This window comes from Lemur catta, chromosome 4, assembly GCF_020740605.2.
Source record: "Lemur catta isolate mLemCat1 chromosome 4, mLemCat1.pri, whole genome shotgun sequence".
NCBI lineage: Eukaryota > Metazoa > Chordata > Mammalia > Primates > Lemuridae > Lemur > Lemur catta.
Window position 1 is genome coordinate 32,500,873 of NC_059131.1, and position 24,099 is coordinate 32,524,971.

A 24,099-nucleotide genomic window follows, 5' to 3' on the forward strand; every position below is an offset into this window, starting at 1 on the left:
TATACTGTTACAGAAAGGTGCCAAATAAAAAAATGTAGGTTGTCAGGTAATATGAGAATCGTATAATCTACTCTTTGCTAAAACAGATTTCTTAAACATACTCACATCTGAAATAATATACATGCCAAGCAATAACAGCTATCTCAAGGAACTGTGGATGAGTTGTGTAGTTTGAGTTACTTGTGTTTTCTATTTTATCAACCTATTATGCAGTCTTTTAAAACAGATGAAAAATGTAATTTTTATTGTATAGATTAAGACAAAAAGCATATCAATACTGTGGATTTGATTAAGCACTTAACAGAGTAATTGTTTTTGAGCCAACAATACTTAATACTACTGAAATTCCAACAATAGAGGCAAAAAATAGTTGAAATGAGAATAAATGTAACCAAAGTTAGGATAAGTTCCCAAATTACATCTGGTTCCCCCTAGTCACTGGTGAGAAAGTACAAGTAGTAATGAAGAAGACATTAAAATCCTGGGCTATATTTCTGCAAAGAAAGAAAACATTTGGGAAAATAAGAATATGTGAGAAAATCACTTCGTAAAAAATTTTTTAAATACTAAAATATGTACAGCACAGGCATAAAATACTGCACTAAGAACTTAGGGAGAGAGGTAAAAATACCTGAGACATGAACTTTAAAAAGGTTTTAATTATGTAATTATATTAAGGAAGGAAAGGAACACTCTAACATTATTAGAAAAATCAAGATATTATGAGAATAACTGCCTAGGAAACAAATCTTTCAAACAAAATATTCCTTATTCAGTGCTCTGTCATGTTGTTCCTAATTATACAACACTGTGTTTTGAAAGTGGAAAATACAACCCTCGCTGATCCAATGCACTGTCCAAATCAACTTCTTCATATGCCTCTATCAACATCTTGCCTATTCTTGCAGGGACAAAAACTATTTGACAGGAAAATAAAGCTTTTAAGTCAAATAAAAGATTATTTTAAAAAGCTGAAGAATAGAGATTAGTAAATATACTATTAGTGCATTTATAAAAATTCATATGGAAGTGAAAACCAATATTGCAAAAATGAAAATTGCAGTTGCACTTTAGGGTGGGATTAAACAGTGAATATTGTTTTAATTTTTTCTGATACTGGCATACTGTCTTTTCAACACGCAAGAAAAACGTTAGGCCGGGCGCGGTGGCTCATGCCTGTAATCCTAGCACTCTGGGAGGCCGAGGCTGGTGGATCGCTCGAGCTCAGGAGTTCGAGACCAGCCTGAGCAAGAGCGAGACCCCATCTCTACTAAAAATAGAAAGAAATTATCTGGCCAACTAAAAATATATGTATAGAAAAAATTAGCCGGGCATGGTGGCGCATGCCTGTAGTCCCAGGTACTCGGGAGGCTGAGGCAGGAGGATTGCTTGAGCCCAAGAGTTTGAGGTTGCTGTGAGCTAGGCTGACGCCACGGCACTCACTCTAGCCCGGGCAACAGAGTGAGACTGTCTCAAAAAAATAAATAAATAAATAAAAATGTTACTTTGCCTTTGTAAATTTTAAAGCTTAACCACTAAAAATGTTATACCAACTAATATTTTTACAAAGCTTTAGAAAATTGTATACAGATTTGACCATTTTTAGTCCTCAGCTCAGTGAATTTTTGGTGACCACTAAATTTTAGGAAAGAAAGATATTCTCTTCAATTATGAAACTAAAACCACACTTTACTCACCTGCAAAACAGTATGGACTGACTTCACACTCTCAAAGGATGGAAACACGTAATTTACGTATGTCTCCTGATCAGGATCTACTCCCAATTCCTGCATTCCTTTGAGGACATCAATTATACCTGTAAGATAAAATTTAGAAGCACAGAGATGAAGAACCTGAAATAAATTAACAAAAGATCAGAAAGTTGAGTTCAATCACTTTCTGAATCATAATGTAGGAAAATTACTCAGCACACTGTTTGTCTAAAAGTGAAAGCAGAAAAGCAACAGAACAGGGAGATATGATAATAAATTTTTTTAAAAATCCCTCCAAGATTTCTTCATATTCCTTTATTAATTCAGTAGTGAGTGCCAAGAAAGCATCCTTGAAATTTTGACCATAATGGAATTTAACACAATTAAGCAATGTGTCCAACATTTCTGGCACCCCAACTGAACAGTACTATTTTATATTATACTACATTACATTATAAACATCACTGCTATGATAAAGCAATGATGGACTTACACAATAAAACTTGATGAGAATAAATGCTAACAAGGGAAGGGACTGGAGGAGGAATGGGGTGAGGGGCTCTGTCAAAGACAAAAGGAGTTTCAAAATGTGTTTTTAATCAAGAACTTATATAAAAAATTCTCTGTTACTAACTGCTGACTTCATGTTTTATAAGAATGAAAAATTAAGAGAACAATTGATTCTAATGAATTAGTCTCTCAATGTATTTAAAACTAACTTAAAAATATAATAAGTTGTTTGTTCTATCTCATCCCCTACTCACAAAAATATCTTTTAATAACTTCTTAAAAACTATTAAGTCATTCCATGTTTTCCAAAGCTACCGCTAGCTTCAAACAGTACAAACTGATTTGTTTATATCAGATCCAATTAATTCTAGCCAACTGTCAAACTGCTCAGGTGTCACCTAACTTGACAGAGGCCACAGTTTAATAAAAAGAAAGGAAATAATTGTTTCCTTTTTAAAATTTACTTCTTTGGCTTCATTACCTTTAAATTATTAAAACTCCCCCTAAAAATCTGTTTCTGCCCTATGATACCCCCAAAGAAAAATTATATTTCTATAAATTTGATATATAATGAATTCTAGCACAAATGGTTGGTCATAAATTCCCACTGAGTACAGAAAGACACAGGTAAGTCTAACTATATTATGAATTTTTGCATATTTCTTCTAGATAAAATTTAGATTATGCACTTGATCTTAGCCAAAAGGCCAAGGAGCAATAGATAAAATTTAGATCATGGATCATAATATTTGAACTTTAGAAAGTTCATTATATATAAAATTACCTGAAACTGTCCTAAAAACAGACACATAGACCAATTGGACAGAATATAGAACTTAGAAATAAATCCATGCACATACAGTCAACTAATTTTTGACAAAGGCATGGCAAATACATATTAAGGGATGAATAGTCTCTTCAAGAAATGGTGTTGGAACCAGGTACTACCGGTGGCATGCACCCATAGTCCCAGCTACTGGGGAGGTTGAGGTGGGAGATTCACTTAAGCCCAGGAGTTCCAGTCCAGCCTGGGCAACATAGCAAGATCCCATTTGAAAAAAAATAAAACAAAGAAAAAAAGAAATGGTGCTGGGAAAACTAGATATCCATATGCAAAGAATGAAATTAGACCCTTATCTTATTCCATATACAAAAATTAACTCAAAATGGATTGAAGACTTAAACCTGAAACTTGCTTTAATTTTGGGGCTGTTGTTTTCTGTATTATTTTTTTTGCATCTTGAAAAATACATTTAAACCTCTAAAGTTTGAAGAGATTAGGTTAATTATTTCCCTCAGCCAGCTTTATTGACATGGATTACAAAAATTGTATACATTTTAAGATAAACATGGTGTTTTGACATATGTATACATTATGAAATGATCACCACAATCAAGCTAACATATCCATTACCTCAGCTAGTTACTATTTTTTGCGTGTGGTGAGAACACCTGAGACCTACTCTCTCAGCATATTTCAAGTATACATTACTATTAGCTATGGTCACCATGCTGTACATTAAGTCTTCAGAGTTTATTCATCTAATAACTGAAAGTTTACACCCACTGACCAACATCTCCTTCCCCTCAGCCCCCAGTCCCGGGTAACCACCATTCTACTCTTTGTTGCTAAGAGTTCAACTTATCTAAGATTCCACGTATAAGTAAGATCATGCAGTATTTATTTGTCTTTCTGTGTCTGGCTTATTTCACTTAAGCATAACGTCCTTCAGGTTCAACCATGTTGTCACAAGTGACAGGATTTTCTTTTTTCTTTTGTTTTTGAGAAAGGATCTCACTCTGTCACCCTGACTGGAGTGCAGTGGTGCAATCATAACTCACTGTACCCTTGAACTCTTGGGCTCAAGGGATCCTCCTGCCTCAGGCTCTCAAAGCGCTGGGATTACAGGCCTGAGCCACCATGCCTGGCCATAAATTGCTTTTTAATGACTAATAACACTATTGTGGTAATCTAATGTCCTCAGTGTCCTTTCTGACCAGTAATCATTGTTTTCATGACTATGACTTAAAGCAAAACAGCTAAGTTTCTGGTGAGGTACTCTGGTTAAGTGACAAAAAAACAGGCTACCAAGCTTTCCTCCCTGGTTCTGTCACATAATGGCAGTGTAAATCTGAGCAAGTAACTTCACGTTTTTGAACCATAATTTCTTAGCTTACATATAAGGAATGGCAAAATGCCATGAATTGTGTCTTCTAGACACCTTTACACACATTGCTTGGCTTAATCTTTTTAACTACCATCCATAGACTACACAAGGCAATATGGGTCAAAGCACTCAAGGAACAGAACAATTTTCTGAGTTCGTATCTATTGAACGGATGGAAGCAAAGTTCCAAGAACTGAAATATCTGCAGGTACATAAGAAATTCTTGTGATCTAGGCCTAGGTGAAGATTGAAGACAACAGAGTAACAGAACTATAACACTCTGAACACAAAGAATATCAATATTACAACTTAGCTTAGATCAGTATAGCAAACTATATTAACAAGGCTTTCAACTCTATTGAGGGTGGGAGCAGGGGTGCTTCTCTATGTAAATAAAGCTGGAGATGCCTTTAGAAGTCAATTAATCAAGTGAAATAAGCCAGACACAGAAAGACAATACTGTATGATCTCACTTATATGAGGAATCTAAAAAACAGGTAAGCTCACAGAAGCAAAAAGGAGGACAGCCAGGAACTAGGGTGAGGCTGGGGGAAATAGCAAAATGTTGGTCAAAGGTACAAACTTTCTGTTATAAGCCAATTAAATTCCAGGAATCTATTGTACAGCATGGTGACTATACTTAATAATACTGTATTGTTGGCCGGTGTGTGGCTCATGCCTGTAATCCTAGCACTTTGGGAGGCGAGGTAGGAGGATTACTTGAAGCCAGGTGCTCAAGACCGGTGTGGACAAGAAAGTGAGACCCCATCTCTACAAAAAAAATTTTTTTTAATTAGCCAGGTGTCATGGTGTACACCTGTAGTCCCAGCTACTTAGGAGGCTGAGGCAGGAGAATTGCCCGAGTTTAAGCCTGGAAGTTTAAGGTTGCAATGAGCTCTGATGACACCACTGCACTCTAGCCCAGGTGACAGAGCAAGACCCTGTCTCAAAAACAAATAAGCAAACAAACAAAAATACTGTGTTATTTACTTGAAATTTAAGAAGAGAACAGATTTTAAGTGTCCTCACCCTCCTCCACACACACACAAATGGTAACTAACTATGGGTGGTGATGGATGTGTTAATTTGACTATGATAACCAGTATACAACGTATCCATATATCAAAGCATCACATTGTATATGTTGAATATATATAACTGTTTTCAATTAAAAAAATGAAGAAAAAAAAGGAGGAGGGAAATCAATTAATCTTCATTTTAACAAAAGTGCAAAGTGATTTCCCCAAGACCACATGCAGAACTTGAATGAGAAACCAAGACCCCTAATTGCTGGCAGGTGCTTGGAACACTACAAAAATGCTAAAACATACACTTTTTCCTGGAATCAGAAGGAAGTGGGATCAAGTTCTTGTTCTTCCACCAAAAGGTGACTGTCAGTGGTTCCCTGTCTGTAACATAGGAATGATGATAATAAAGCTCCTTATTTACCTCTCAGGGCAGTCACTAAAATTAAATGGAAAAACATGTGTTTAATCCTAAAACTACGAAATGAATGTTTACAGTAGCAATAATGACAATTTTGTTAACTGTATCCAAATACTCTAATCAGTAATTTTTAAGTTTTTCAGATGATAGATTTTTTAATGTTTGAAAACAGGCCAAAAAATTGATTGCAGATAGAAGGTTCTTATGCCTATACAAAACACTTCACCCCATCTTCTATGCCTCAAATACCTTTCATTCTCTTAATTCTTCATAGTTCCAGTACTGTTTTATCAGGGGGAGAAGTGCATTCTGCTCATTTAGATGATCTGTGTCGTTGGCATTTTTGCCTTACTTTTTTTTTTTTTTGAGACAAAGCCTTGCTCTGTTGCTGGTGCTGGAGTGCAGTGGCATCATCATAGCTCACTACAGCCTCAAATTCCTGGGCTCAAACAATCCTTCTGCCTCAGCCTCCCGAGTAGCTGGACTACAGGTGTGCACCACCACACCCAGCTGACTTTTCTATTTTTAGTAGAGATGGGGTCTCGCTCTTGCTCAGGCTGGTCTCAAATTCCTGACCTCAAGCAATCCTCCCACCTTGGCATCCCAGAGTGCTAGGATTACACAGGCCTAAGCCACCGTGCCCGGCCATCTTAACATTATCTTTCTAACTGAAACTAAAGCAGGCTTAAGAAAATCTGGGATCAAGCCTTCTGCTCAGGTGAAGTTGAGTCACTCCCTCAGGCATCCTAGGGAAGCATACAAAGATACTCACTTCAATAACTGCAGTCAGAGGGGAGGAGGGACGCACTTACCAATAAGAAGGAAAAAGGTGATTGATCTCATATACCTACATATATTCTCATAAAAAATACAACTCACATTTCTTTTTAAAATAAAAAAGATTAAAATAATCTTATATTATTATCTTAGATATAAATGGATTTCCCAACCTCTATAAACTTAGGAAATCAAAACTAAGACTAAATAAACAATCCAATAAAAATATTTCAATGTAGCCACGAGAAAGTCTATAAATCTAGAGGAAAGTCTCAGCTTAAAAAGTTTTATCTGAATTAAAATAAACTATTGGGAGAGATACATGACTTACTTGAACAACTTTCAGCAACTATGACTGTTTTGCTCCAGATGACTTTCTGCTCTACCCTGGGCACTCACTTTTATTAGGGGGCTATTTATCACTCTTCGAAAAATGTTTCCTCTATTCAACCACTTCACCCACAACTGGCATTTAGGCTTTCAGATCAGCCCTTCTTTATTAATTATACTCCTTTGACATTCTTATTTTTTGGTTTTCTAAATATACCAAGGAATATAGATCCCTACTAAGTCTGAGTCTAGAAATGTATTATTCTAAGTGGTGACTTTTCTACTTGTGCCACAGAGAAAAATACTAGTAAGATGAACCATGAGGAAGTCATTATAAAAATCTTTCTTAGAGGTTGGTGATCGCTAAACTTGCAGCCAGAAAAATTCAATAGAAATTTGATTATCCTACTCTTGAAAACTTTTGGTTCAGTTTTATCTGACCTTCAAGTATCTTTCTCTGATGTCCTGTAGGGTTTTATTTATTAATCATGAAACACTCCTGTACATCTTCCATCATTGCAGCCATTATTTTCTTCTGTTATTTCCACTGGTTTATGTAGGACTTTCACTGGACAATGAACACCATAACTGCACGAATTAAGAATGTCACTTTCTTACCTTACACTAAAGAAACCGTACAGACTACATAGAACCACCCCCCTGTTACATAAAGATTATGGAATATATATTTTACTATCTTTCAGGACCTCCTGGCAAAGGAGAACATTTTTTAAAAGAACAGTTTTTAAAAACTGTAAAACAGACAATCTCTTGCACTCTTCCAGTCATTTTTCTCAATAAAGCATAAAATTTTATAGTTTTCCAGATAAAGCCTTCATTGATTAAAAAATGTGGTAACCTTTTTGAAATGTCCTTAATGTAAAAATTGGTACCTAATTTTAAACAATGGCTAAGAATTTTTATAAAATAAATACCGTGCAATATTTACAAAAGTCTAATATGAAGGTGCTATGGTATAAAAATATTATTTAAATAGGAGGACAGAAATCTTCTGTTCTAATCCCAGTATTACTGACAGCTAGATGTGGAACCTAAGGTCAGTCACTGAAACTCCCCCGCAGCTCTCAGTTCTTTCATTAACGTAACGTACCTTTGGTACCTTGTTGAAATTCTGAGATGCTAAGATGGGGTCAAGATAAAGCCCATTTTCTGTTAGTTTTACTACTACAACTACAGAAAGAAATTACCTAAATTCTTTCATGTTTACTAAGTAGAATCCAATTCAAGTCTATGGTGATATGGTTGAGGAAAGCAAATTGACTTGATGAACAAACAAACATTTCAACAGAGTACCAAAAGTATTTGCATACCTGTGTAAAGGTGAACAATACTACCATGCCCAAAGAGTTTGATGGAATGATAAACTTTCTGTGGTTCAAAAATACTGGGTTAAAGGTTACCTTTTGGAGCTTTCAGAACTGGAAGATATACAAAGAGTTAATCGACTAGCATATTGTTTTCACAAAGATTTTTCTAAAAAGGATTTAGAGACTTTTATAGCCAGAAACAATTAGGGAATACTTGTTTCACTATTTCCTTTAAACTAGAAGACGGCTATATATTTAAAATAAAATTGCAATATGAAAGTCTGCTAAAAGCACTTTTTTTGTTGTTTGTGCATTTTGTTTGTCACCCAGTGTCATACTAACAACTCTGCATCTCATTCCAAAGCACATTATACTGCGAGATAAAATGAAAAAGACCATTTTTTGTTTCCCCAAGGGGAAAGTACTTCTGTTAAAAGCATCTTTTTATGAGACTACTCTTTCTGAATTACCAATAATGCAAACCAAAGAATTAGATACTGTACTCTAAAATTTAATATTTGTTCAATTCTTATTCACGTCCTATAGACATCCCATGTGTACAAGGGAAAAGTATGCTAAATGCTTAAACGTACTTAAGAACCTGAAAGATTGAACATTTCTGTCCTTCAATCAGCAGGCTGTCAGGTCACGAGTACTCATTTTGCAATAAAAGTTTTCCTGCCTTTCCTATTATTGTAACTAAGCTCAGTTAAAAAATAGATTGGTCTACAAAGAAAATGGCCACATTCTTTGTTTTCATGAATCTGATTATATATATAACTTTATCTGTATTAAGGCTAGACAAACTAATTTCAAACACTACATGTAATATCAAGAACTAAAGAATTTTTTTAAGAACTTAAAAATAATGAACTGTTTAAAACTACACTCAAAGTTTGAATATCAAGATCAGAGATGAATTAAGAAATGAAATTAATGAAATTAAGATGAAAGAAATCCATGTTTTGTTTTTTAAAATGCTTACATAATACTTTACTACAACTTAAAATTATTCCATTTTCTCACAATATCTAATACTCAGGAATAAGTGTGCTTTCCCAAAGAATTCCATTAGATATGTGTACAAACCGTTACAGTGGCTCTCTGAACCACTGTAAATTGGCAAAAGGCAAAATCTAACCTTGAACATTTTTCTTCTTCTGATGTTCAACTAGCAATGGCCAGAAATAGTGAGTTCTGACAGGAAAACCTTCTTCCTTCATAGCCTTCATTAGAGCTTTTGCCAAATCTGAAAGAGATACCATAAAATATCACAAAGCTATCTCAGCAAAAGTTAACTTATGTTGGTTTTAACTGTAAGAATATAGTACCAGCTTTATTCTGTAGTAGAGCACACTGGAGGGTGAACTGCAAAGGAGATGAGTGCATCTGGGCTTCCTTTAACTTCCTACAGTAGTCCAGCAGCTTCTCTGCAGGCTACGGGAAAAAAGTCACAACATCAGCTGGATTGGCAAATATCCCACCATTTGACCTGCTGCAAATATTATATACCACTTTGGGGATGAAAACTTTAAATCTCTCATCCTCTTTCTTCCCCCAATCTTGCAGCACAAAAACAAGGTTTTTAAAATGTTTACATCTGGTCTAATCTCAGACATTTTCTTATATATTTTTATTTTATGTTATTTTTTTTTTGAGGCAGAGTCCCGCTCTGTCACCCTGGCTAGAGTGCCATGGCGTCGGCCTAGCTCACAGCAATCTCAAACTCCTAGGCTCAAGCAATCCTTCTGCCTTAGCCTCCCAAGTAGCTGGGACTTCAGGCATGCGCCACTATGCCAGCTAATTTCTTCTATATATTTTTAGTTGTCCAGCTAATTTCTTTCTATTTTTTTTTAGTAGAGATAGGGTCTTGCTCTTGCTCATGCTGGTTTCGAACTCCTGAGCTAAAACGATCCACCCGCCTTGGCCTGCCAAGTGCTAGGGTTACAGGCGTGAGCCACCGTATCTGGCTTGAAATTTTCTTATATTTTAAAGAATCTTATTTATTTGCCAATTATGCTATTGACAAAATAAAAATGGTCAGAATACCGTATTCATAGTCACACAATGTTGTAAAAAGAAACTGCCAAAGTCACTCAGACCATCTTCCTTTGATACAGGACATGCTAGTAAAATTTGCAATGCTGTATCTTCCAACTTTTCAGTGACTAAAAGCAAAATGAGATTCATTGCATCTGGGAAGAAAACAAAGACATCTTTTGTTATTGAATTGGACAATATTTTTACCCTGCAACCAATACTAAAGACAGAAATTGGAAAACACCAAAGGGGTATGTCTGCCTAAATAACAATAAAAAAACACTTGCAAATCAAAATGTCCCCATATATTCATTAACTCATATTTTTTAGCTTGTTAAGCTGACTTTAAGAGTCCTATGTTCACCTACCACAATTCCCTATTGTTAGAGAATGCCCTTTCCATCATATAATAGCAATTCAAAAACTTTTTTAAAAATCGCATAAATAAATTTTTAAAAACTACCTGGAATGTATCTTCTTTCATATGTTATTTTTTCCAAAATTTCTGAGGCATATTGAGGATACCCAGCTTTACTGAAGCTGAAGATAAGTTGCAATAAATCACGGTCCATAAGGTAAAGCTCAGACTTCTCTACCTTCTCCAGTGTCTATAAGACAGTTCCAGAAATTAGAGTAAGTTAGAAACCAGTGCTTTTATTTAAGTATTAAAGCTAAATAAATCAAAATACAAAGATTCAAAAATTAGGAAAAAAATGCCATCTAAAGGTTTAGGACTTCTTTTATTAAACAGGAAATATTCCACTTCAACAGTAACTGCTACATGTCTGCACCAGGATACCAAACTGTCATAAGAATTCTCCTTAAATACTGTTCTCTACAAGGAGACATCTTTACAAACAGGTATAAACTATACTTTTCTGCTTCATGTGAAATATAAATTTATAAAAATTTCGAAGTATGTTTATTTACAATGACATAAGTCATACCTGCTTAACATGGTCAATGTCACCCTTCTCAGCATATGCATTCAATAACGCCAGGTATGTGTCTGGACCAGGTTCAATTCCAGCCTCTTTCATCACCGTGAGAATATTTTCTGCATTTTCCATATCTCTATAAGTTAATTCAAAGAAAACAGATTACTACACTATTGCCAAATGTAATATAATTATTCAAACTAAACTATATTACCTATGCTTATTAAAATAAAAAATGTTAAGTACCATTTGGATTATGATGTCAGAAAAGGACAAATACATATTAAACTGGTAATATGTTTCTGAAATAATAAAAGATCATAGACACCTGATACCCCTAAACACCAAATTACATAATGATTACATGGACATTAAATAATGTACCCTCTTACATTAAGTATGTTAAGTAAGCTATGACTCACATTTAACTTTTAAAGAATAACATTTAGTAAATTATTCTTCAAAAATAATATTTTCCAGAGCAGTTAATAAATGACAAGTTTGGTTACTTCAGATCAAGCTCAGTTTTTTAAATTAAATAATTGCAAATAAAAGTTTTATGAAACAAATTTAAGAGCAAGTTATAAAAATATTAATATGTTCTAGCTCATATACTCCACATTTTTTTGAAAAGGTAAACATATTTTAGAAATTTTCTACAATAATTTTATCTAATTTAAATCTTGCTTAAGAACCAAAACCTTAGGTTTAACATTACCCAGCTCTTGCATGCCCTGTAATAAGGCCATTGAATACTGTCTCTGTGACTGGAAGATCCTTAGTTTTCATAAATCCAAGAATCTTGCTGCAATAAAAGAGAAATGAAGATACTCTTTGGAAGTATTTACCAAAAACACTTTATATTTATAACATGCATAGAATAAGGCCTGTTTTTAAGATAAAGTAGTAAGACATGCTTATTTTAAAAACTACAAAGTGAAAATTTATCCCCTTCCCACAAAATCCCACTCCCTGAAGCATCAATAGTCTTTAAGTGCTCTTGTTAAAAATATAACGTAATTTTTAAAAACCTCATTTTCCTACACTACTAAACTTTTAAAAGCATAAAGTTTAATATGATTAATTTAGTTATTCAATTTTATCCCTTGTTTCCCAAAAGTGGCAATAAATTTTACATAAGCAGCAAAATGTTGCCATTGATTTTATATGAATCAGTGGGATAAAGGGAATATTCCCAGTTTTTATAAATGAACAGTTTAAATGGCTAACATTTTCCATAGGAAATATTAATAAAATAAAAAGTAAAGCCAGCTTTATACCTCAACAATTTTATACCTTTGCTCCAATAAATCAAATTTTTAATTAAAACAGCAATTTTTACTTATCTTTTCCCCCTTATATAATAATTTTATATTTTATCTAAGTCATATTACGAAATTTGCTAGATTAAAATACTTCTGAAACATTTCCCTTATTAAGACGAAACTTAGAAATACTAGAGTGAAGTGATTCTAAATTTACAGAATTTATAAATTAGTTTGCTTAAACCTATATTAATACAGATCCATACCTGGCACCTTCAATATCTCCTACATTACAATAAGCAGCAATCAACCTCTGGTATGTCACCTGTCAATAAAATGGGCTAGTTAATATTTTTTTAAAGTATTTCTTTCTGGGTTTAAAAAAAACCACAGTAAATATAATCAACAAATATTCACAATAGCCAACTACCCACTCGATTTGGTTGAATGTTTGCTTCCTCCATTTTCGCCAGGAAATCAGTTGGTGAGAATTTATATTCATTTTGAAGATAGACTTTAAGTAAAGCATTGTAGTGACTCACATCATACACAGTACCTACAAATGAAATTTAAATCAAATTTTTAGGAAAGCATTTAAAATCATATCTTTTACCCCAATTGAAATCATATGTAACTAAATTTGACAAACAAAAAAAGAGTAAAATTATCACTTCAGCATTTACCTTAACACTTAGATCCATCTATATAGATATCCTGTCAGGACAGAGCAAGCCATGCATATATGACGGTAATTACTGAATTGCTGTAAAGTCACAACTGTAACTGCCTATTCAGATATTAAAAGATCTCTTACTTATGGAGCATAATATTCTCTTCCTATTAGAAAATGCTGACAATACCCTTACATTTAAAAGTGACTGAAAGATTTTTCTATGTAAAGCAGTCCTCACCATGTTACAGACCCTGTGATGGATGGACTGTGACTATAGATCTCTTAGACAGGTAGGACTGTGTTGGCAATTTTGCTTATTTACTTACCAGGCCATTCAAAGCCTTTGTTTGAAGGACCCATTCGATTGTTAGTCGTGGAACATCATTTATAGTGTGCTTTCATTAATTATCTATATGCCAATGCCCTTTATTATCTGTGTCCATACTGCCTAGGGCCACATCAATTAAGGTTACCATTCAGCCTTAATCTACCTGCCCATTCATGACATCATGGTCATCATATCAATTTAGTGGTAACATGTTTCGGTAAATTTTCAGGAATTAAATTTCATACCTTTATTTAAATGCCTGTGGCCACATGGCCCTATGGTCAGTATCTGGTGTCAGATTATGAGATTCCAGGCAGCAGAAACCTGTTCCATTAAATTAATACTTGTTTATATCCTGGCTGGGTATGGTAGCTCTAATCCTAACACTTTGGGAGGCCAAGGTGGGAGGATCACTTGACGCCAAGAGTTCAAGATCAGCCTGAGCATTAGTGAGACCCAGTCTCTATTAAAAAAAGAAAAATTAACCAGGTGTGGTGGTGCATGCCTGTAGTCCCAGTTATTTGGGAGGCTGAGAGGCTGAAGCAGGAGGATTGCTTGAGCCCAGGAGTTTGAGGTTGCAGTGAACTATGAAGATGCCACTGCACTCTAGCCCTGGTGAGAGAGCAAGACTCTGTCTCAAAAAAACAAAAACGACAACAAAAATCTTGTTTATATCTTAACAGACAAGTTTCTTTCATACTATGCTTCAGACACTATGCTGAGTGCTTTACATATAGAGGCTCAGTTAATCGTCACAACAGCTTTGAAGCAGGTACTATTATCACCCCATTTTATAGAAAAGGAAAACTGACTCCTCCACTTGTTCAAGACCACACAACTTGAAAGTGCCCACAGATTTGAACCAAGGTGAGCCCTGACAGCCCAATCTCCTAACCATTGTAAAACTTTATACAGGGTGTTACAGGGAACCATGTCCAAGTCAAGATCTGCAGCATGATGATGCAACAAACAAGGTCACAATAGAATGTCCAAAAATTTATTTTAAAAAATCATCAGCTCAAACTGAACTTTGTAATAATAGTTGGCCATAGCTCTAAGACTGCAAGAAATTATATTCTATAATCTTGATGGGATTCACTCGGTTTTGTTAGAGAAGCTGAAGAAACTGCTCAAAACCCAGGTAATTAACATTTACTCTGGCTTTTCATATCAATTTTAGTCAAGATCAGTGTTCAACACAACTCTATCAGGTTTTTTTTCCTGCCACATTGGCATAAGGCATGGTTCTATGGATGACAAAAATGTTTCTGTGAACTTCAGTATAATTTGTATCCCTATATTTACTTATTGTGTCTAGTTAATTGCAAGGTCATTTCTTGAAAAAGATTATAGAGAAATTTTTTGTAAAAATTACATCTTTTCTAGTATGAATTAAGAAAATGTAGAGCAATTTAAAATTTAAATTAAACACTCAAAGGTAAGGGACATACCTCAAACATCCTTAATAACCAAAAGCTACATGGTGTATTGCTTTGTATATCTTACCACATGTCCTTAATTGTAATAATATCTCACCACTCTGGCTCTTCTATTACTTTTAATGTTTTGATATTATGTTCTTGTTCAATCTCATGTTATAATTTTTCAAATTATCATCCATTTTTATTTATCTTATACTTCTGTTTGTATTAGTTGAATTTGTAGAAAATGGTGAGGCAAATTTAACTTGAATTTTTTTTCTTTGAATTTTACTTCATTAAATAGTAAACATACTAACATGGTTCAAAATCCAAAAGATTCAATAGAGCAAAAACAGATTTATTTTTTATTTATTTTTGAGACAGTCTTACTTTGCTGCTGGGGCCAAAGTGCAGTGGCATCATCATAACTCACTGCAGCCTCAAATTCCTGGGCTCAAGCGATCCTCCTGCCTCAGCCTCCCGCGTAACTAGGACTACAGTCATGAGCCACCGTGCCTGGCAATTGGATTCTTTTATCCACTTTATTTTATAACTAGAAAAGTTATAGATTCACAAACATTTACTATGTCCAGCTAATAACTGTAAGGTGATTTTCTGGGATTTTACAGATAAACAATCACATCACCTAAAAAACAACAATTTCTAGTATTGTTTCACATCTTATTTCATTCCATTATATCTGATAGTTGTTGGTTTTAAATTTTAACATGTTAAGAAAGTATCCTTCTATTCTTTATTTAGAGTTTTAAAAATCAGGAATGAACACTGAATTTTTATCAAATGATCTTTTAAATTACTTTTTTTGTTTGTTTTTGTGAGACAGAGTCTCACCCTGTCACCCTGGCTAGAGTGCAGTGGTATCATCGTAGTTCACTGCAACTTCAAACTCCTGGGCTCAAGTGATCCTCTTGCCTCAGCCTCTGGAGTAGCCGAGACTACAGGGGTGCACCACCATGCCCAGCTAATTTTTCTATTTTTAATATAGACAGGGTCTTCACAGTTGTTCAGGTTGGCCCTGAACTCCCGAACTCAAGCAGTACTCCCACCTTGGCCTCACAGAGTGCTAGGATTACAGGTATGAGCCACAGCACCTGAACTTAAATTACCTTACTTTTTAAATATGCACTATGATCATTTGGCTCAAAATTGGTAAAGTATAAAGGCATACACAGTAAAAACTGTATCTAGTGTTTATCATCCTTCCAGAAATATTTTAATATGGGATACACATGCACATAAACACTTTTCTTCACCATGGTAGCATACTATACACATTGTTCTACACCTTAATTTTTATTTATATTTTGAAGAACAACCCCCATCAGCCTATGAGGAGCGCCTTCATTTTTTTAACAGTTGCACAGCATTCTATTTTATGAGCACTCCATAATTTATTTATCTAATCCCCTAGTGAGAGACATTTGAGCTGGTTCCAATTTCTTACTATCATAAACAAGTTACAATGAAGAATATTCTTTTGCGTATGTGAGTATTTCTGTATCTCAATTCTAACACATGGAACTTTTCTATTTTGTTCTTCTTTTTAACTTACCACATTTGTAAGTATATAATACTTGTTATGAAAAATTATTTTACTGTTAATACCTCTAGGTGTCACTGTAACTCACCAAATAAGTCATATTACCAAAAAATTATGAATCAAGTGGCCCTTCTAAAAATTTACATTTTATGTAAAGCATTTATGTAAAGTGACAATTTTTTACAAAGAAAAAAATATCTATATCTTTTATATACAACATATATTCAAACAATCATACCCAATTCCTGAAGTTTGTCCCATATCCTATGAGCAAATTCTGTTCTCTCTGTGAGCTTTAGTTCGGGCAAGAGAGAGCCACAGCTACGTAGTAAAAGCAAGGCTTGGTTACCACCTGGGATACCTATGGAAGAAAAAAGGTTAAGGGAGAACATTTAACATAATACCAATATTATTTAACATCAAAATTTGAACTGAAATCTAGAAATATTCAAAATTCTTCTGGCTCACCAAAGATAATATTGACAGTATCCATAAATTAGAAAAAGGCTATCCTAATGCACAGTTACTAAAAGTTACAAGTTAAATTTTTTATATTAGTCTGGTTTCTTAAGTTGACTTCTTTATTAATGAAATCTATATTAAGTTATGAAATCTATGTAATTTGCAAGACCCTATCGAATACAAAAATACAAAGAATCTAATTTATAAGCAGTTTGCTGCAATTCAAAGTCTAAGCTTCTCAGTATCTCATAAAAATAGTACAAAGCAGTATAATTAACACCCATAATATCAAATTTAGGTTTACAATCACTTACAAAATAATATAAACTTCCTTTTCCCTGTATGCATAATCTTTATCAACATGTCCCTGAAAGCTGACTTTAAACAAAAATAAACCACTTATTGTATGATTGCATTTATGTGAACTATCTAAAATAGGCAAATCTTCAGGGACAAAAAATTACACTAGTAGTTGTCTAGGGCTGGAAGGGATTTTTCCGAGGCTGATAGCTAGACAGTACAGGACTTTCTTTTTGAGGTGATGAAAATGTTCTAAAATTTGACTGTGGTGATGGTTGAATAACCAAATAAACCAGAGAGCACGTGCCTGTATTCCCAGCTACTCGGGAGGCTGAGACAGGAGGGCTGCCCGAGCCCAGGAGTTTGAGGTTGCAGTGAACTATGATCGCACCACTACACTTTAGCCCAGGTGAAAAAATGAGACTCTGTCTCAAAAAAAGAAAAAAAAAATCCAGACAGAAAATAATCAAAGTCTTTAAATGCATATAATTATAATTAATACTTCTTTGATAGCCCTCATCATCAGATTTTATAGCTATGCTTCTTAATGTGCTGGAAATCCTTGAACGGTCTTCAGGAAGCTGTTGAATCCTCTTAAATTGCATACAAAATGACGTCTGTTTGCATGTGGGCTTGTGGGTGGAGCGGGGTTGTGAAGGACCTACAGCTTCCATTAGGTTATTAAGGGCATAAGTGACCCAAATAGATTTTAGTAGCTAACTGAAAATGAAAGAAAAATAATGGAAATCTGTCATATGCGATTGTCTTAGGGAAAAGCTGATCAATGGAAGGTAAGAAAAACTAGTATCTTCCAAGATAATTGACCATTGAAATGACCTTTTTCTATAAACAATGGCAAGCAAGAAGACAATTTTTATTTGCTGATTTTGAAATAAACATCTAAAAATGTTTGTTTCTCCAAACTTTGTCCAGATGTGTTGGAAAGAGAGATCACAATCATAATATAAATAATACAATATAAATTCTGATAAATAGAATATAACAAACAAAATTTAAAGTATCAAAAAATGTACTCTGTAACGAGCTTGCCCCCAAACAAGTACTTATTAAACATTCAACTTTTTGAACAAAAAATTTTGAAATACCTGAATGGCATGTGTTATCAAAGACTTTTTGCAGAAGCGTCTTTGGAATGCGGCCAGTTCTTCGGACAGAATTATCTAGTCTCATTAGAGCCCAATCAAACTGATTGGCAGTCCTTCTAAGAGAAGAAGTGGGCTCCTCTTGAATATCTTTCTTGTTTTGAGCAGCAATAGCATATAGCCTGGCTGGGCTTAGTAGTCCTCTATAAAATAAAACATAATTAATAAGCTAATTAATAAACAAGCCAACTGCTATCTATATAGGTCATCTTTTTGAGTATAAGAAAACTTATACAAATTTTTTACTAGTTATTAAATACCTAAAATTACAGTGCAACAGCAAAAATTGAGAAGTATGAACTGGTAGGAAAGAAAGTTTTGACTTTTATTTTAGGTAAAATCATATAAACACATACATAAATTATATGCACAATAAATCTCCTGAATAATTTGAGAGTGTCTTGATAACCTCCAACATGGAATCATTTCAAACTAAGATGCTATGATGGTATGTTTTAGGTTTTTGTTGTTTTATCTCCCTTAACCAAAACTAGGTTAATGAAGGAAAACGAAGCAACTTACGCTACAAAGATCTTCTTACCTCAATAACTGACACAACAGATCTAAAATATATCTAAAATTCTGACCGCTACCTTTAAGTGTGTTCTGGATATAAGCTTATAGCTTATTATGAATTTAAAAGAAGACCAATGTCCAAGTTAAAACTATGCAGTTTTTTAAAAAGGATCATTCAGGCCAGAATAATTTCTAATCTAAATAAATTTGAAACATTTTATAGTAATAATGCTCTCAATTCTTATCTGCTTTCCATCTATCAAAATGCTAGTGGTATCCTTTCCTAATTATTTTGAACTGCTACAATCATCAAAAATAAAACTAGACTTCTAGTGTTAAACATCATTCATTTTAGGGAAGTCAGAAGGGAAAGAAAAAATGTTTACAAATTAGGTAAGGTCAGAATAGTATGTGTATTTATATATATGTTTATGAAGAGCATCCTTTAAACAATTTAATATGTTAATAATACAAACATGAACTCTGAGATATTCCAGGCTGTAAGAATACAGGCTATATCTGATTTATAAATATCAGACTTAAAAAATAACCCTTCTGTGTGAAGAAAACTCTGTCATAAATCTAAATTGAATTTAAATAATTTCATTGCTCAAATATCACTTTTGAAAAATAAGATTTCTAATTCTCAGAGATTTACATATTTATTCTAAGTATCTTAATTATAGCAACCAATAAGTATAAATATTATATACTAAGTGTATAATAACTGAATATAATATAAAAATACATCCAGGAAATATCTTCAGGGTGTTATAATCACATTTTTCTGACATGTGCACATTTTTATCACAGACAATGGTAAGTTTAAAAATAAAACTATAAGCCAGGCGTGGGAGCACCCTGCCGGTAGTCCCAACTATTCAGGAGGCTGAGGCAGGAGGATCTCTTGAGCCCAGTAGTTGAGATGCTGCAGTGAGCTATGATTGTGCCACTGTGCTCCAGTGTGGGCAACAGAGCCAAACTCTGTCTCAAAAAATAAAACAAAAAAATAAACAAAAAATCAAACTATTGCTTTCTTATCCTGTTATTAACCTGGGAAATCAGTCACAAACTGAATGATTACATTATATGACATTGTACTAAAGGACGCTACACCAGAGTTTTCACCCCAAGGGTACGTAAAACACAGAGGCAGTAATTGATAATAGACTAGAAGTTCCACCACTGTGATCTGGGACAAATCACAACCACTCTGACAATCAAAGGTTCCACCTAGATAGATAGGAAAACAATGGAAAAATCAGTATACTAACTAAATAAGATGATGTCTTACCTTTGTATTACAAAACCAATGATCAGCATATTGTAGATGGTTAACTGACTAAAGTTTGTTAAATGAGCTGAATTAATTAAATACTAGCTTATTACCTACAAACCACAGACGATACACATAGTATTTATCCCTTTCAAAAGGCTTCCACATCCATTTATCTGGTTACTGTGTGAGTTGTTACTAAATTATGCCCTTATCATTAGTGTCAGACAAACACAAAGTAACATTATTTTAAATCATCCAGAACAATGTGTCAAGTTCAAGTGAATGTGCAATAATGTTGTTCAACAACAAAAGCTGATTAACATAGAAATATCAAGATTGTAGTGAAGTATATATTAGCCAAAATTTTTTACACAACCCAAATCTGATAAGCTGTTAGGGAGTACAAAATACTTTTGCTAAAATACAGTTTTAAAATTTAAAAGCAGACAAACACAAAATTCGGGGAGAAGGCAGATGTTTACAAACCATCACATTAATTCTGAACATTCTAAAGCTAATTTTTCCTACAAAGAAGTCTTCAATGCAGCCAAGTCTCCTTCACATAACTATGCTTTGTTTTAAGTAGATAAGCAGAGACATGAATCTACTATAAAATAAATTAGAGTGGAGGAAGGATTATATATTTAACCAAAGAATTCTTCACTCTTCAAACGGATTCTCCAGTGTTTTCCCACATTATATATATGGCCCAGAATTTATCTTTTTTAAATTCACTCTAATACATCCTGAAGGAAACAACTTTACAACCTGGAGCAATGAGTATTGTTGTGACAGAAAGAAAACAACAAGTCCAGGTGTAAGGTGGACACAATCATAGCTCACTGCAGCCTCAAACTCCTGGGCTCAAGCGATCCTCCCACCTTAATCTCCTGAATAGCTAGGAGTACAAACTACAGGCATGTGCCACCAAGCCTGGCTAATTTTTAAACTTTTTTTTCTGTAGAGGCAGGGTCTCAGTATGTTGCCCAGGCTGACCTCAAACCCCTGGGGCTCAAGCGATCCTCCCACCTTGGCCTCCCAAAGTGCCAGGGTTACAGGCATCAGCCACAATGCCCGACCCTTTACACTTTCTGAGTTAAACCTCTCATCCCTCCCGAGATTCTGGCACTCACCACTAACATTCAGGCTAGCCATGAATTTTCTCTGGTAAAATCTGGCACTTAAAAAGTTATTTTTCTCAGTTAAAAAAAAAAATTATGGTGGTGATAGTGGTTTTTACTTTTACTCTTTAGTACAAAACGATTTTATAGTTGAGCATCCATATCTTAAAAAAACAAAAATAAGGACCAGATTATTATAAGTAGGCTCACATAGGACTTCCTTTTTAAGCCTGTACTATTTTTTAAAAAATTAATGTACTTTATTTTTATTTATTTATTTGAGACAGAGTCTCACTCTGTTGCCCAGGCTAGAGTGCCGTGACATCAGCCTAGCTCAGAGCAACCTCAAACTCCTGAGCTCAGGCAATCCTCCTGCCTCAGCCTCCCAAGTAGCTGGGATTACAGGCATGTGCCACCATGCCCGGCTAATTTTTTTCTGTATATATTTTTAGCTGTCCAGATAATTTCTTTCCATTTTTAGTAGAGACGAGGTCTCGCTCTTGCTCAGGCTGGTCTCGAACTCCTGAGCTCAAATGATCCACCCACCTCAGCCTCCCAGTGCTAGGATTACAGGCATGAGCTACTGCGCCCAGCCCAAAATTAATATACTTTATTTTTTAAGACTATTTTTAGGTTTACAGAAAAAGTGTGCAGAGTTCCCATATACTTTCTTCCCCCTCCACACAGTTTCCCCTACTAACATCTTAAACTAGTGTGATATATTTGTTAAAAATGATGAATCAATATTAACATGTTATTAACTACGGTCCATAATTTACATTAGTGTTCACCCTTTGTGTGCATATATCTATAGGTTATGACAAATATATGACATGAATCCACCTCTACAGTACCGTACAGAATACTTTCACTCCCAGGCATGGTGGCTCATGTTTATAATCCCAGTACTTTGGGAGGCTCAGGTGGGAGGACTGCTTGAGCCCAGGAGTTTGAGATCAGTCTGGGCAACATAGCGAGACCCTGTCCCTACAAAAAATTTAAAAAATTAGCCAGGCATGGTGGCATGTGCCTGTATTCCCAGCTACTCAGGAGGCTGAGGCAAGATCACTTGAGCCCAGGAATTCGAGGTTACAATGAGCTATGATAATGCCACTGTACCCCAGCCTGGGCAACAGAGTGAGACCCTGTCTTGAAAAAAATAACGATCTCACTGCCATAAAAATGCGCTATGCTCTACCTATTTATTCATCCCTTCCCCTCTCCTTCTGAACCCCTGGTAACCACTGATTTTTGTTACTTGTCTCTATAGTTTTGCCTTTTCCAGAATGTCATATAGTTGCATTATAAAGTATGTAGCCTTTTCAGATTGGCTTCTTTCACCTAGCAATATACATCTAAGGTTCCGCCATATCTTTTCATGGCATGATAGCTCATTTCTTTTTATTCCTAAATAATGTTCCATAATATGGATATACATAATTTGTTTACCCATTTACCTACTGAAGGACATCTTGGTTGTTTCCAATTTTTGGCAATTATGAACAAATCGGCTATATTATGTGCAGATTTCTCTGTGGACATAAATTTTACACTTGTTTGGGTAAATACCTAATGGCAAGCCTATATTTAGCTTTGTAAGAAAATACCAAATGACCTTCCAAAATAGCTATACCATTTTGCATTCCTATCAGCAATGAATGAGAGGTTCCTGTTGCCCTACATCGGCACCAACATTTGGTGTTTTCAGTGTTTAGGATTTTAGTCATTCTGAGCTATGGTATCTCATTGTTGTTTTAATTTACAATCCCCTAATAACATAAGACGTTGAGTATGTTTTCATGTACTTCTTTGGTGAGCTATCTGCTCAGATTTTCTGCCCACTTTTTAATTGGATCATAAGTTTTATCATTTTTAGGACTTTTATATGTTTTAGATTGTCTCAGTATTTATTTTTTCAAGTAAACTTTTTAATAATGTGTTATTCATGCCCTTCAACTTCAAATGCACACCAACCTAATCATACATGTTCTTAAAACTCTTCCCTCCATGTTTTCTCTTCTTCACTGGTATTATGAGCCAGTTTAGCATCACTCTGGAGCTATCAGAGTTTAAAGGGGGATACAGACATAAGATAGGAGGTATTATTAATAGCTAATGCTTATCATGTGTTTAATACATGCTAGGTACAAGAAAATTATAACTATAACCCCAATTTTTAAGATGTGAAAACTGAAGCAACTTGCCCAAAGTCATCACAGTAGAAGACAGTTAATGACAGAATGACGGTGCCAAGATTTGTACTCAGACAGTTTCATTCTGAAATGAGTTCAATGTGGAGGAAGGGCATCAAGGAAACTAATCTGGCTGCAATGGGAGGTTCACACTGGAAAGTGGTAAAAATTAAACCTAGACCAGGGAGGGTGAGAATAGATAATGACAAGTCTCCAATAGCAGATGCTTATAATCCAGACTGATTGCCATAGAGCTGCTCTGTCAGCTTATTTTGTTGCACTATTCTGTAGGTAACGGGGATCTCAAATTTACCTATGTTTTCACCAATCCCTACTTTAACTACTCCAATTGAGGCTTTTTTAGCCTGTTGATACGGTGGATCATGTGGATTGATTTTCAAATGTTGAACCAGCCTTGCACACCTCAAATAAACCTCACTTGTGCACAGTATATTAGGTTATTAAGTAAGAAATGTCTGATTTCCTTAAGTGTTAAGTTTGACAATCAACAATTTGACAATCTCTGACATTTCACTTTGACACTTCTTGTTTTATTTTTATTGTGAAGG

The 24,099-nt window shown here is 34.6% G+C and overlaps 1 protein-coding gene across 3 annotated transcripts in view; it reads right to left on the minus strand.

Annotated features, from left to right (window-relative positions):
* Positions 1-24,099, minus strand: part of LRPPRC (leucine rich pentatricopeptide repeat containing) — a 102,916-nt gene that overhangs the window by 70,941 nt on the left and 7,876 nt on the right. For all 3 annotated transcript variants that reach the window (XM_045549502.1, XM_045549503.1, XM_045549501.1), the window contains exons 2-12: positions 18,366-18,565; positions 16,736-16,858; positions 12,949-13,070; positions 12,781-12,839; positions 11,968-12,054; positions 11,259-11,385; positions 10,775-10,919; positions 10,321-10,466; positions 9,603-9,708; positions 9,413-9,520; positions 1,698-1,816 (exon numbers count right to left, since the gene is read on the minus strand). In XM_045549502.1, the coding sequence (XP_045405458.1) occupies positions 1,698-1,816; positions 9,413-9,520; positions 9,603-9,708; positions 10,321-10,466; positions 10,775-10,919; positions 11,259-11,385; positions 11,968-12,054; positions 12,781-12,839; positions 12,949-13,070; positions 16,736-16,858; positions 18,366-18,565 (1,342 nt within the window). The remainder of the gene's footprint in view (positions 1-1,697; positions 1,817-9,412; positions 9,521-9,602; positions 9,709-10,320; positions 10,467-10,774; positions 10,920-11,258; positions 11,386-11,967; positions 12,055-12,780; positions 12,840-12,948; positions 13,071-16,735; positions 16,859-18,365; positions 18,566-24,099) is intronic.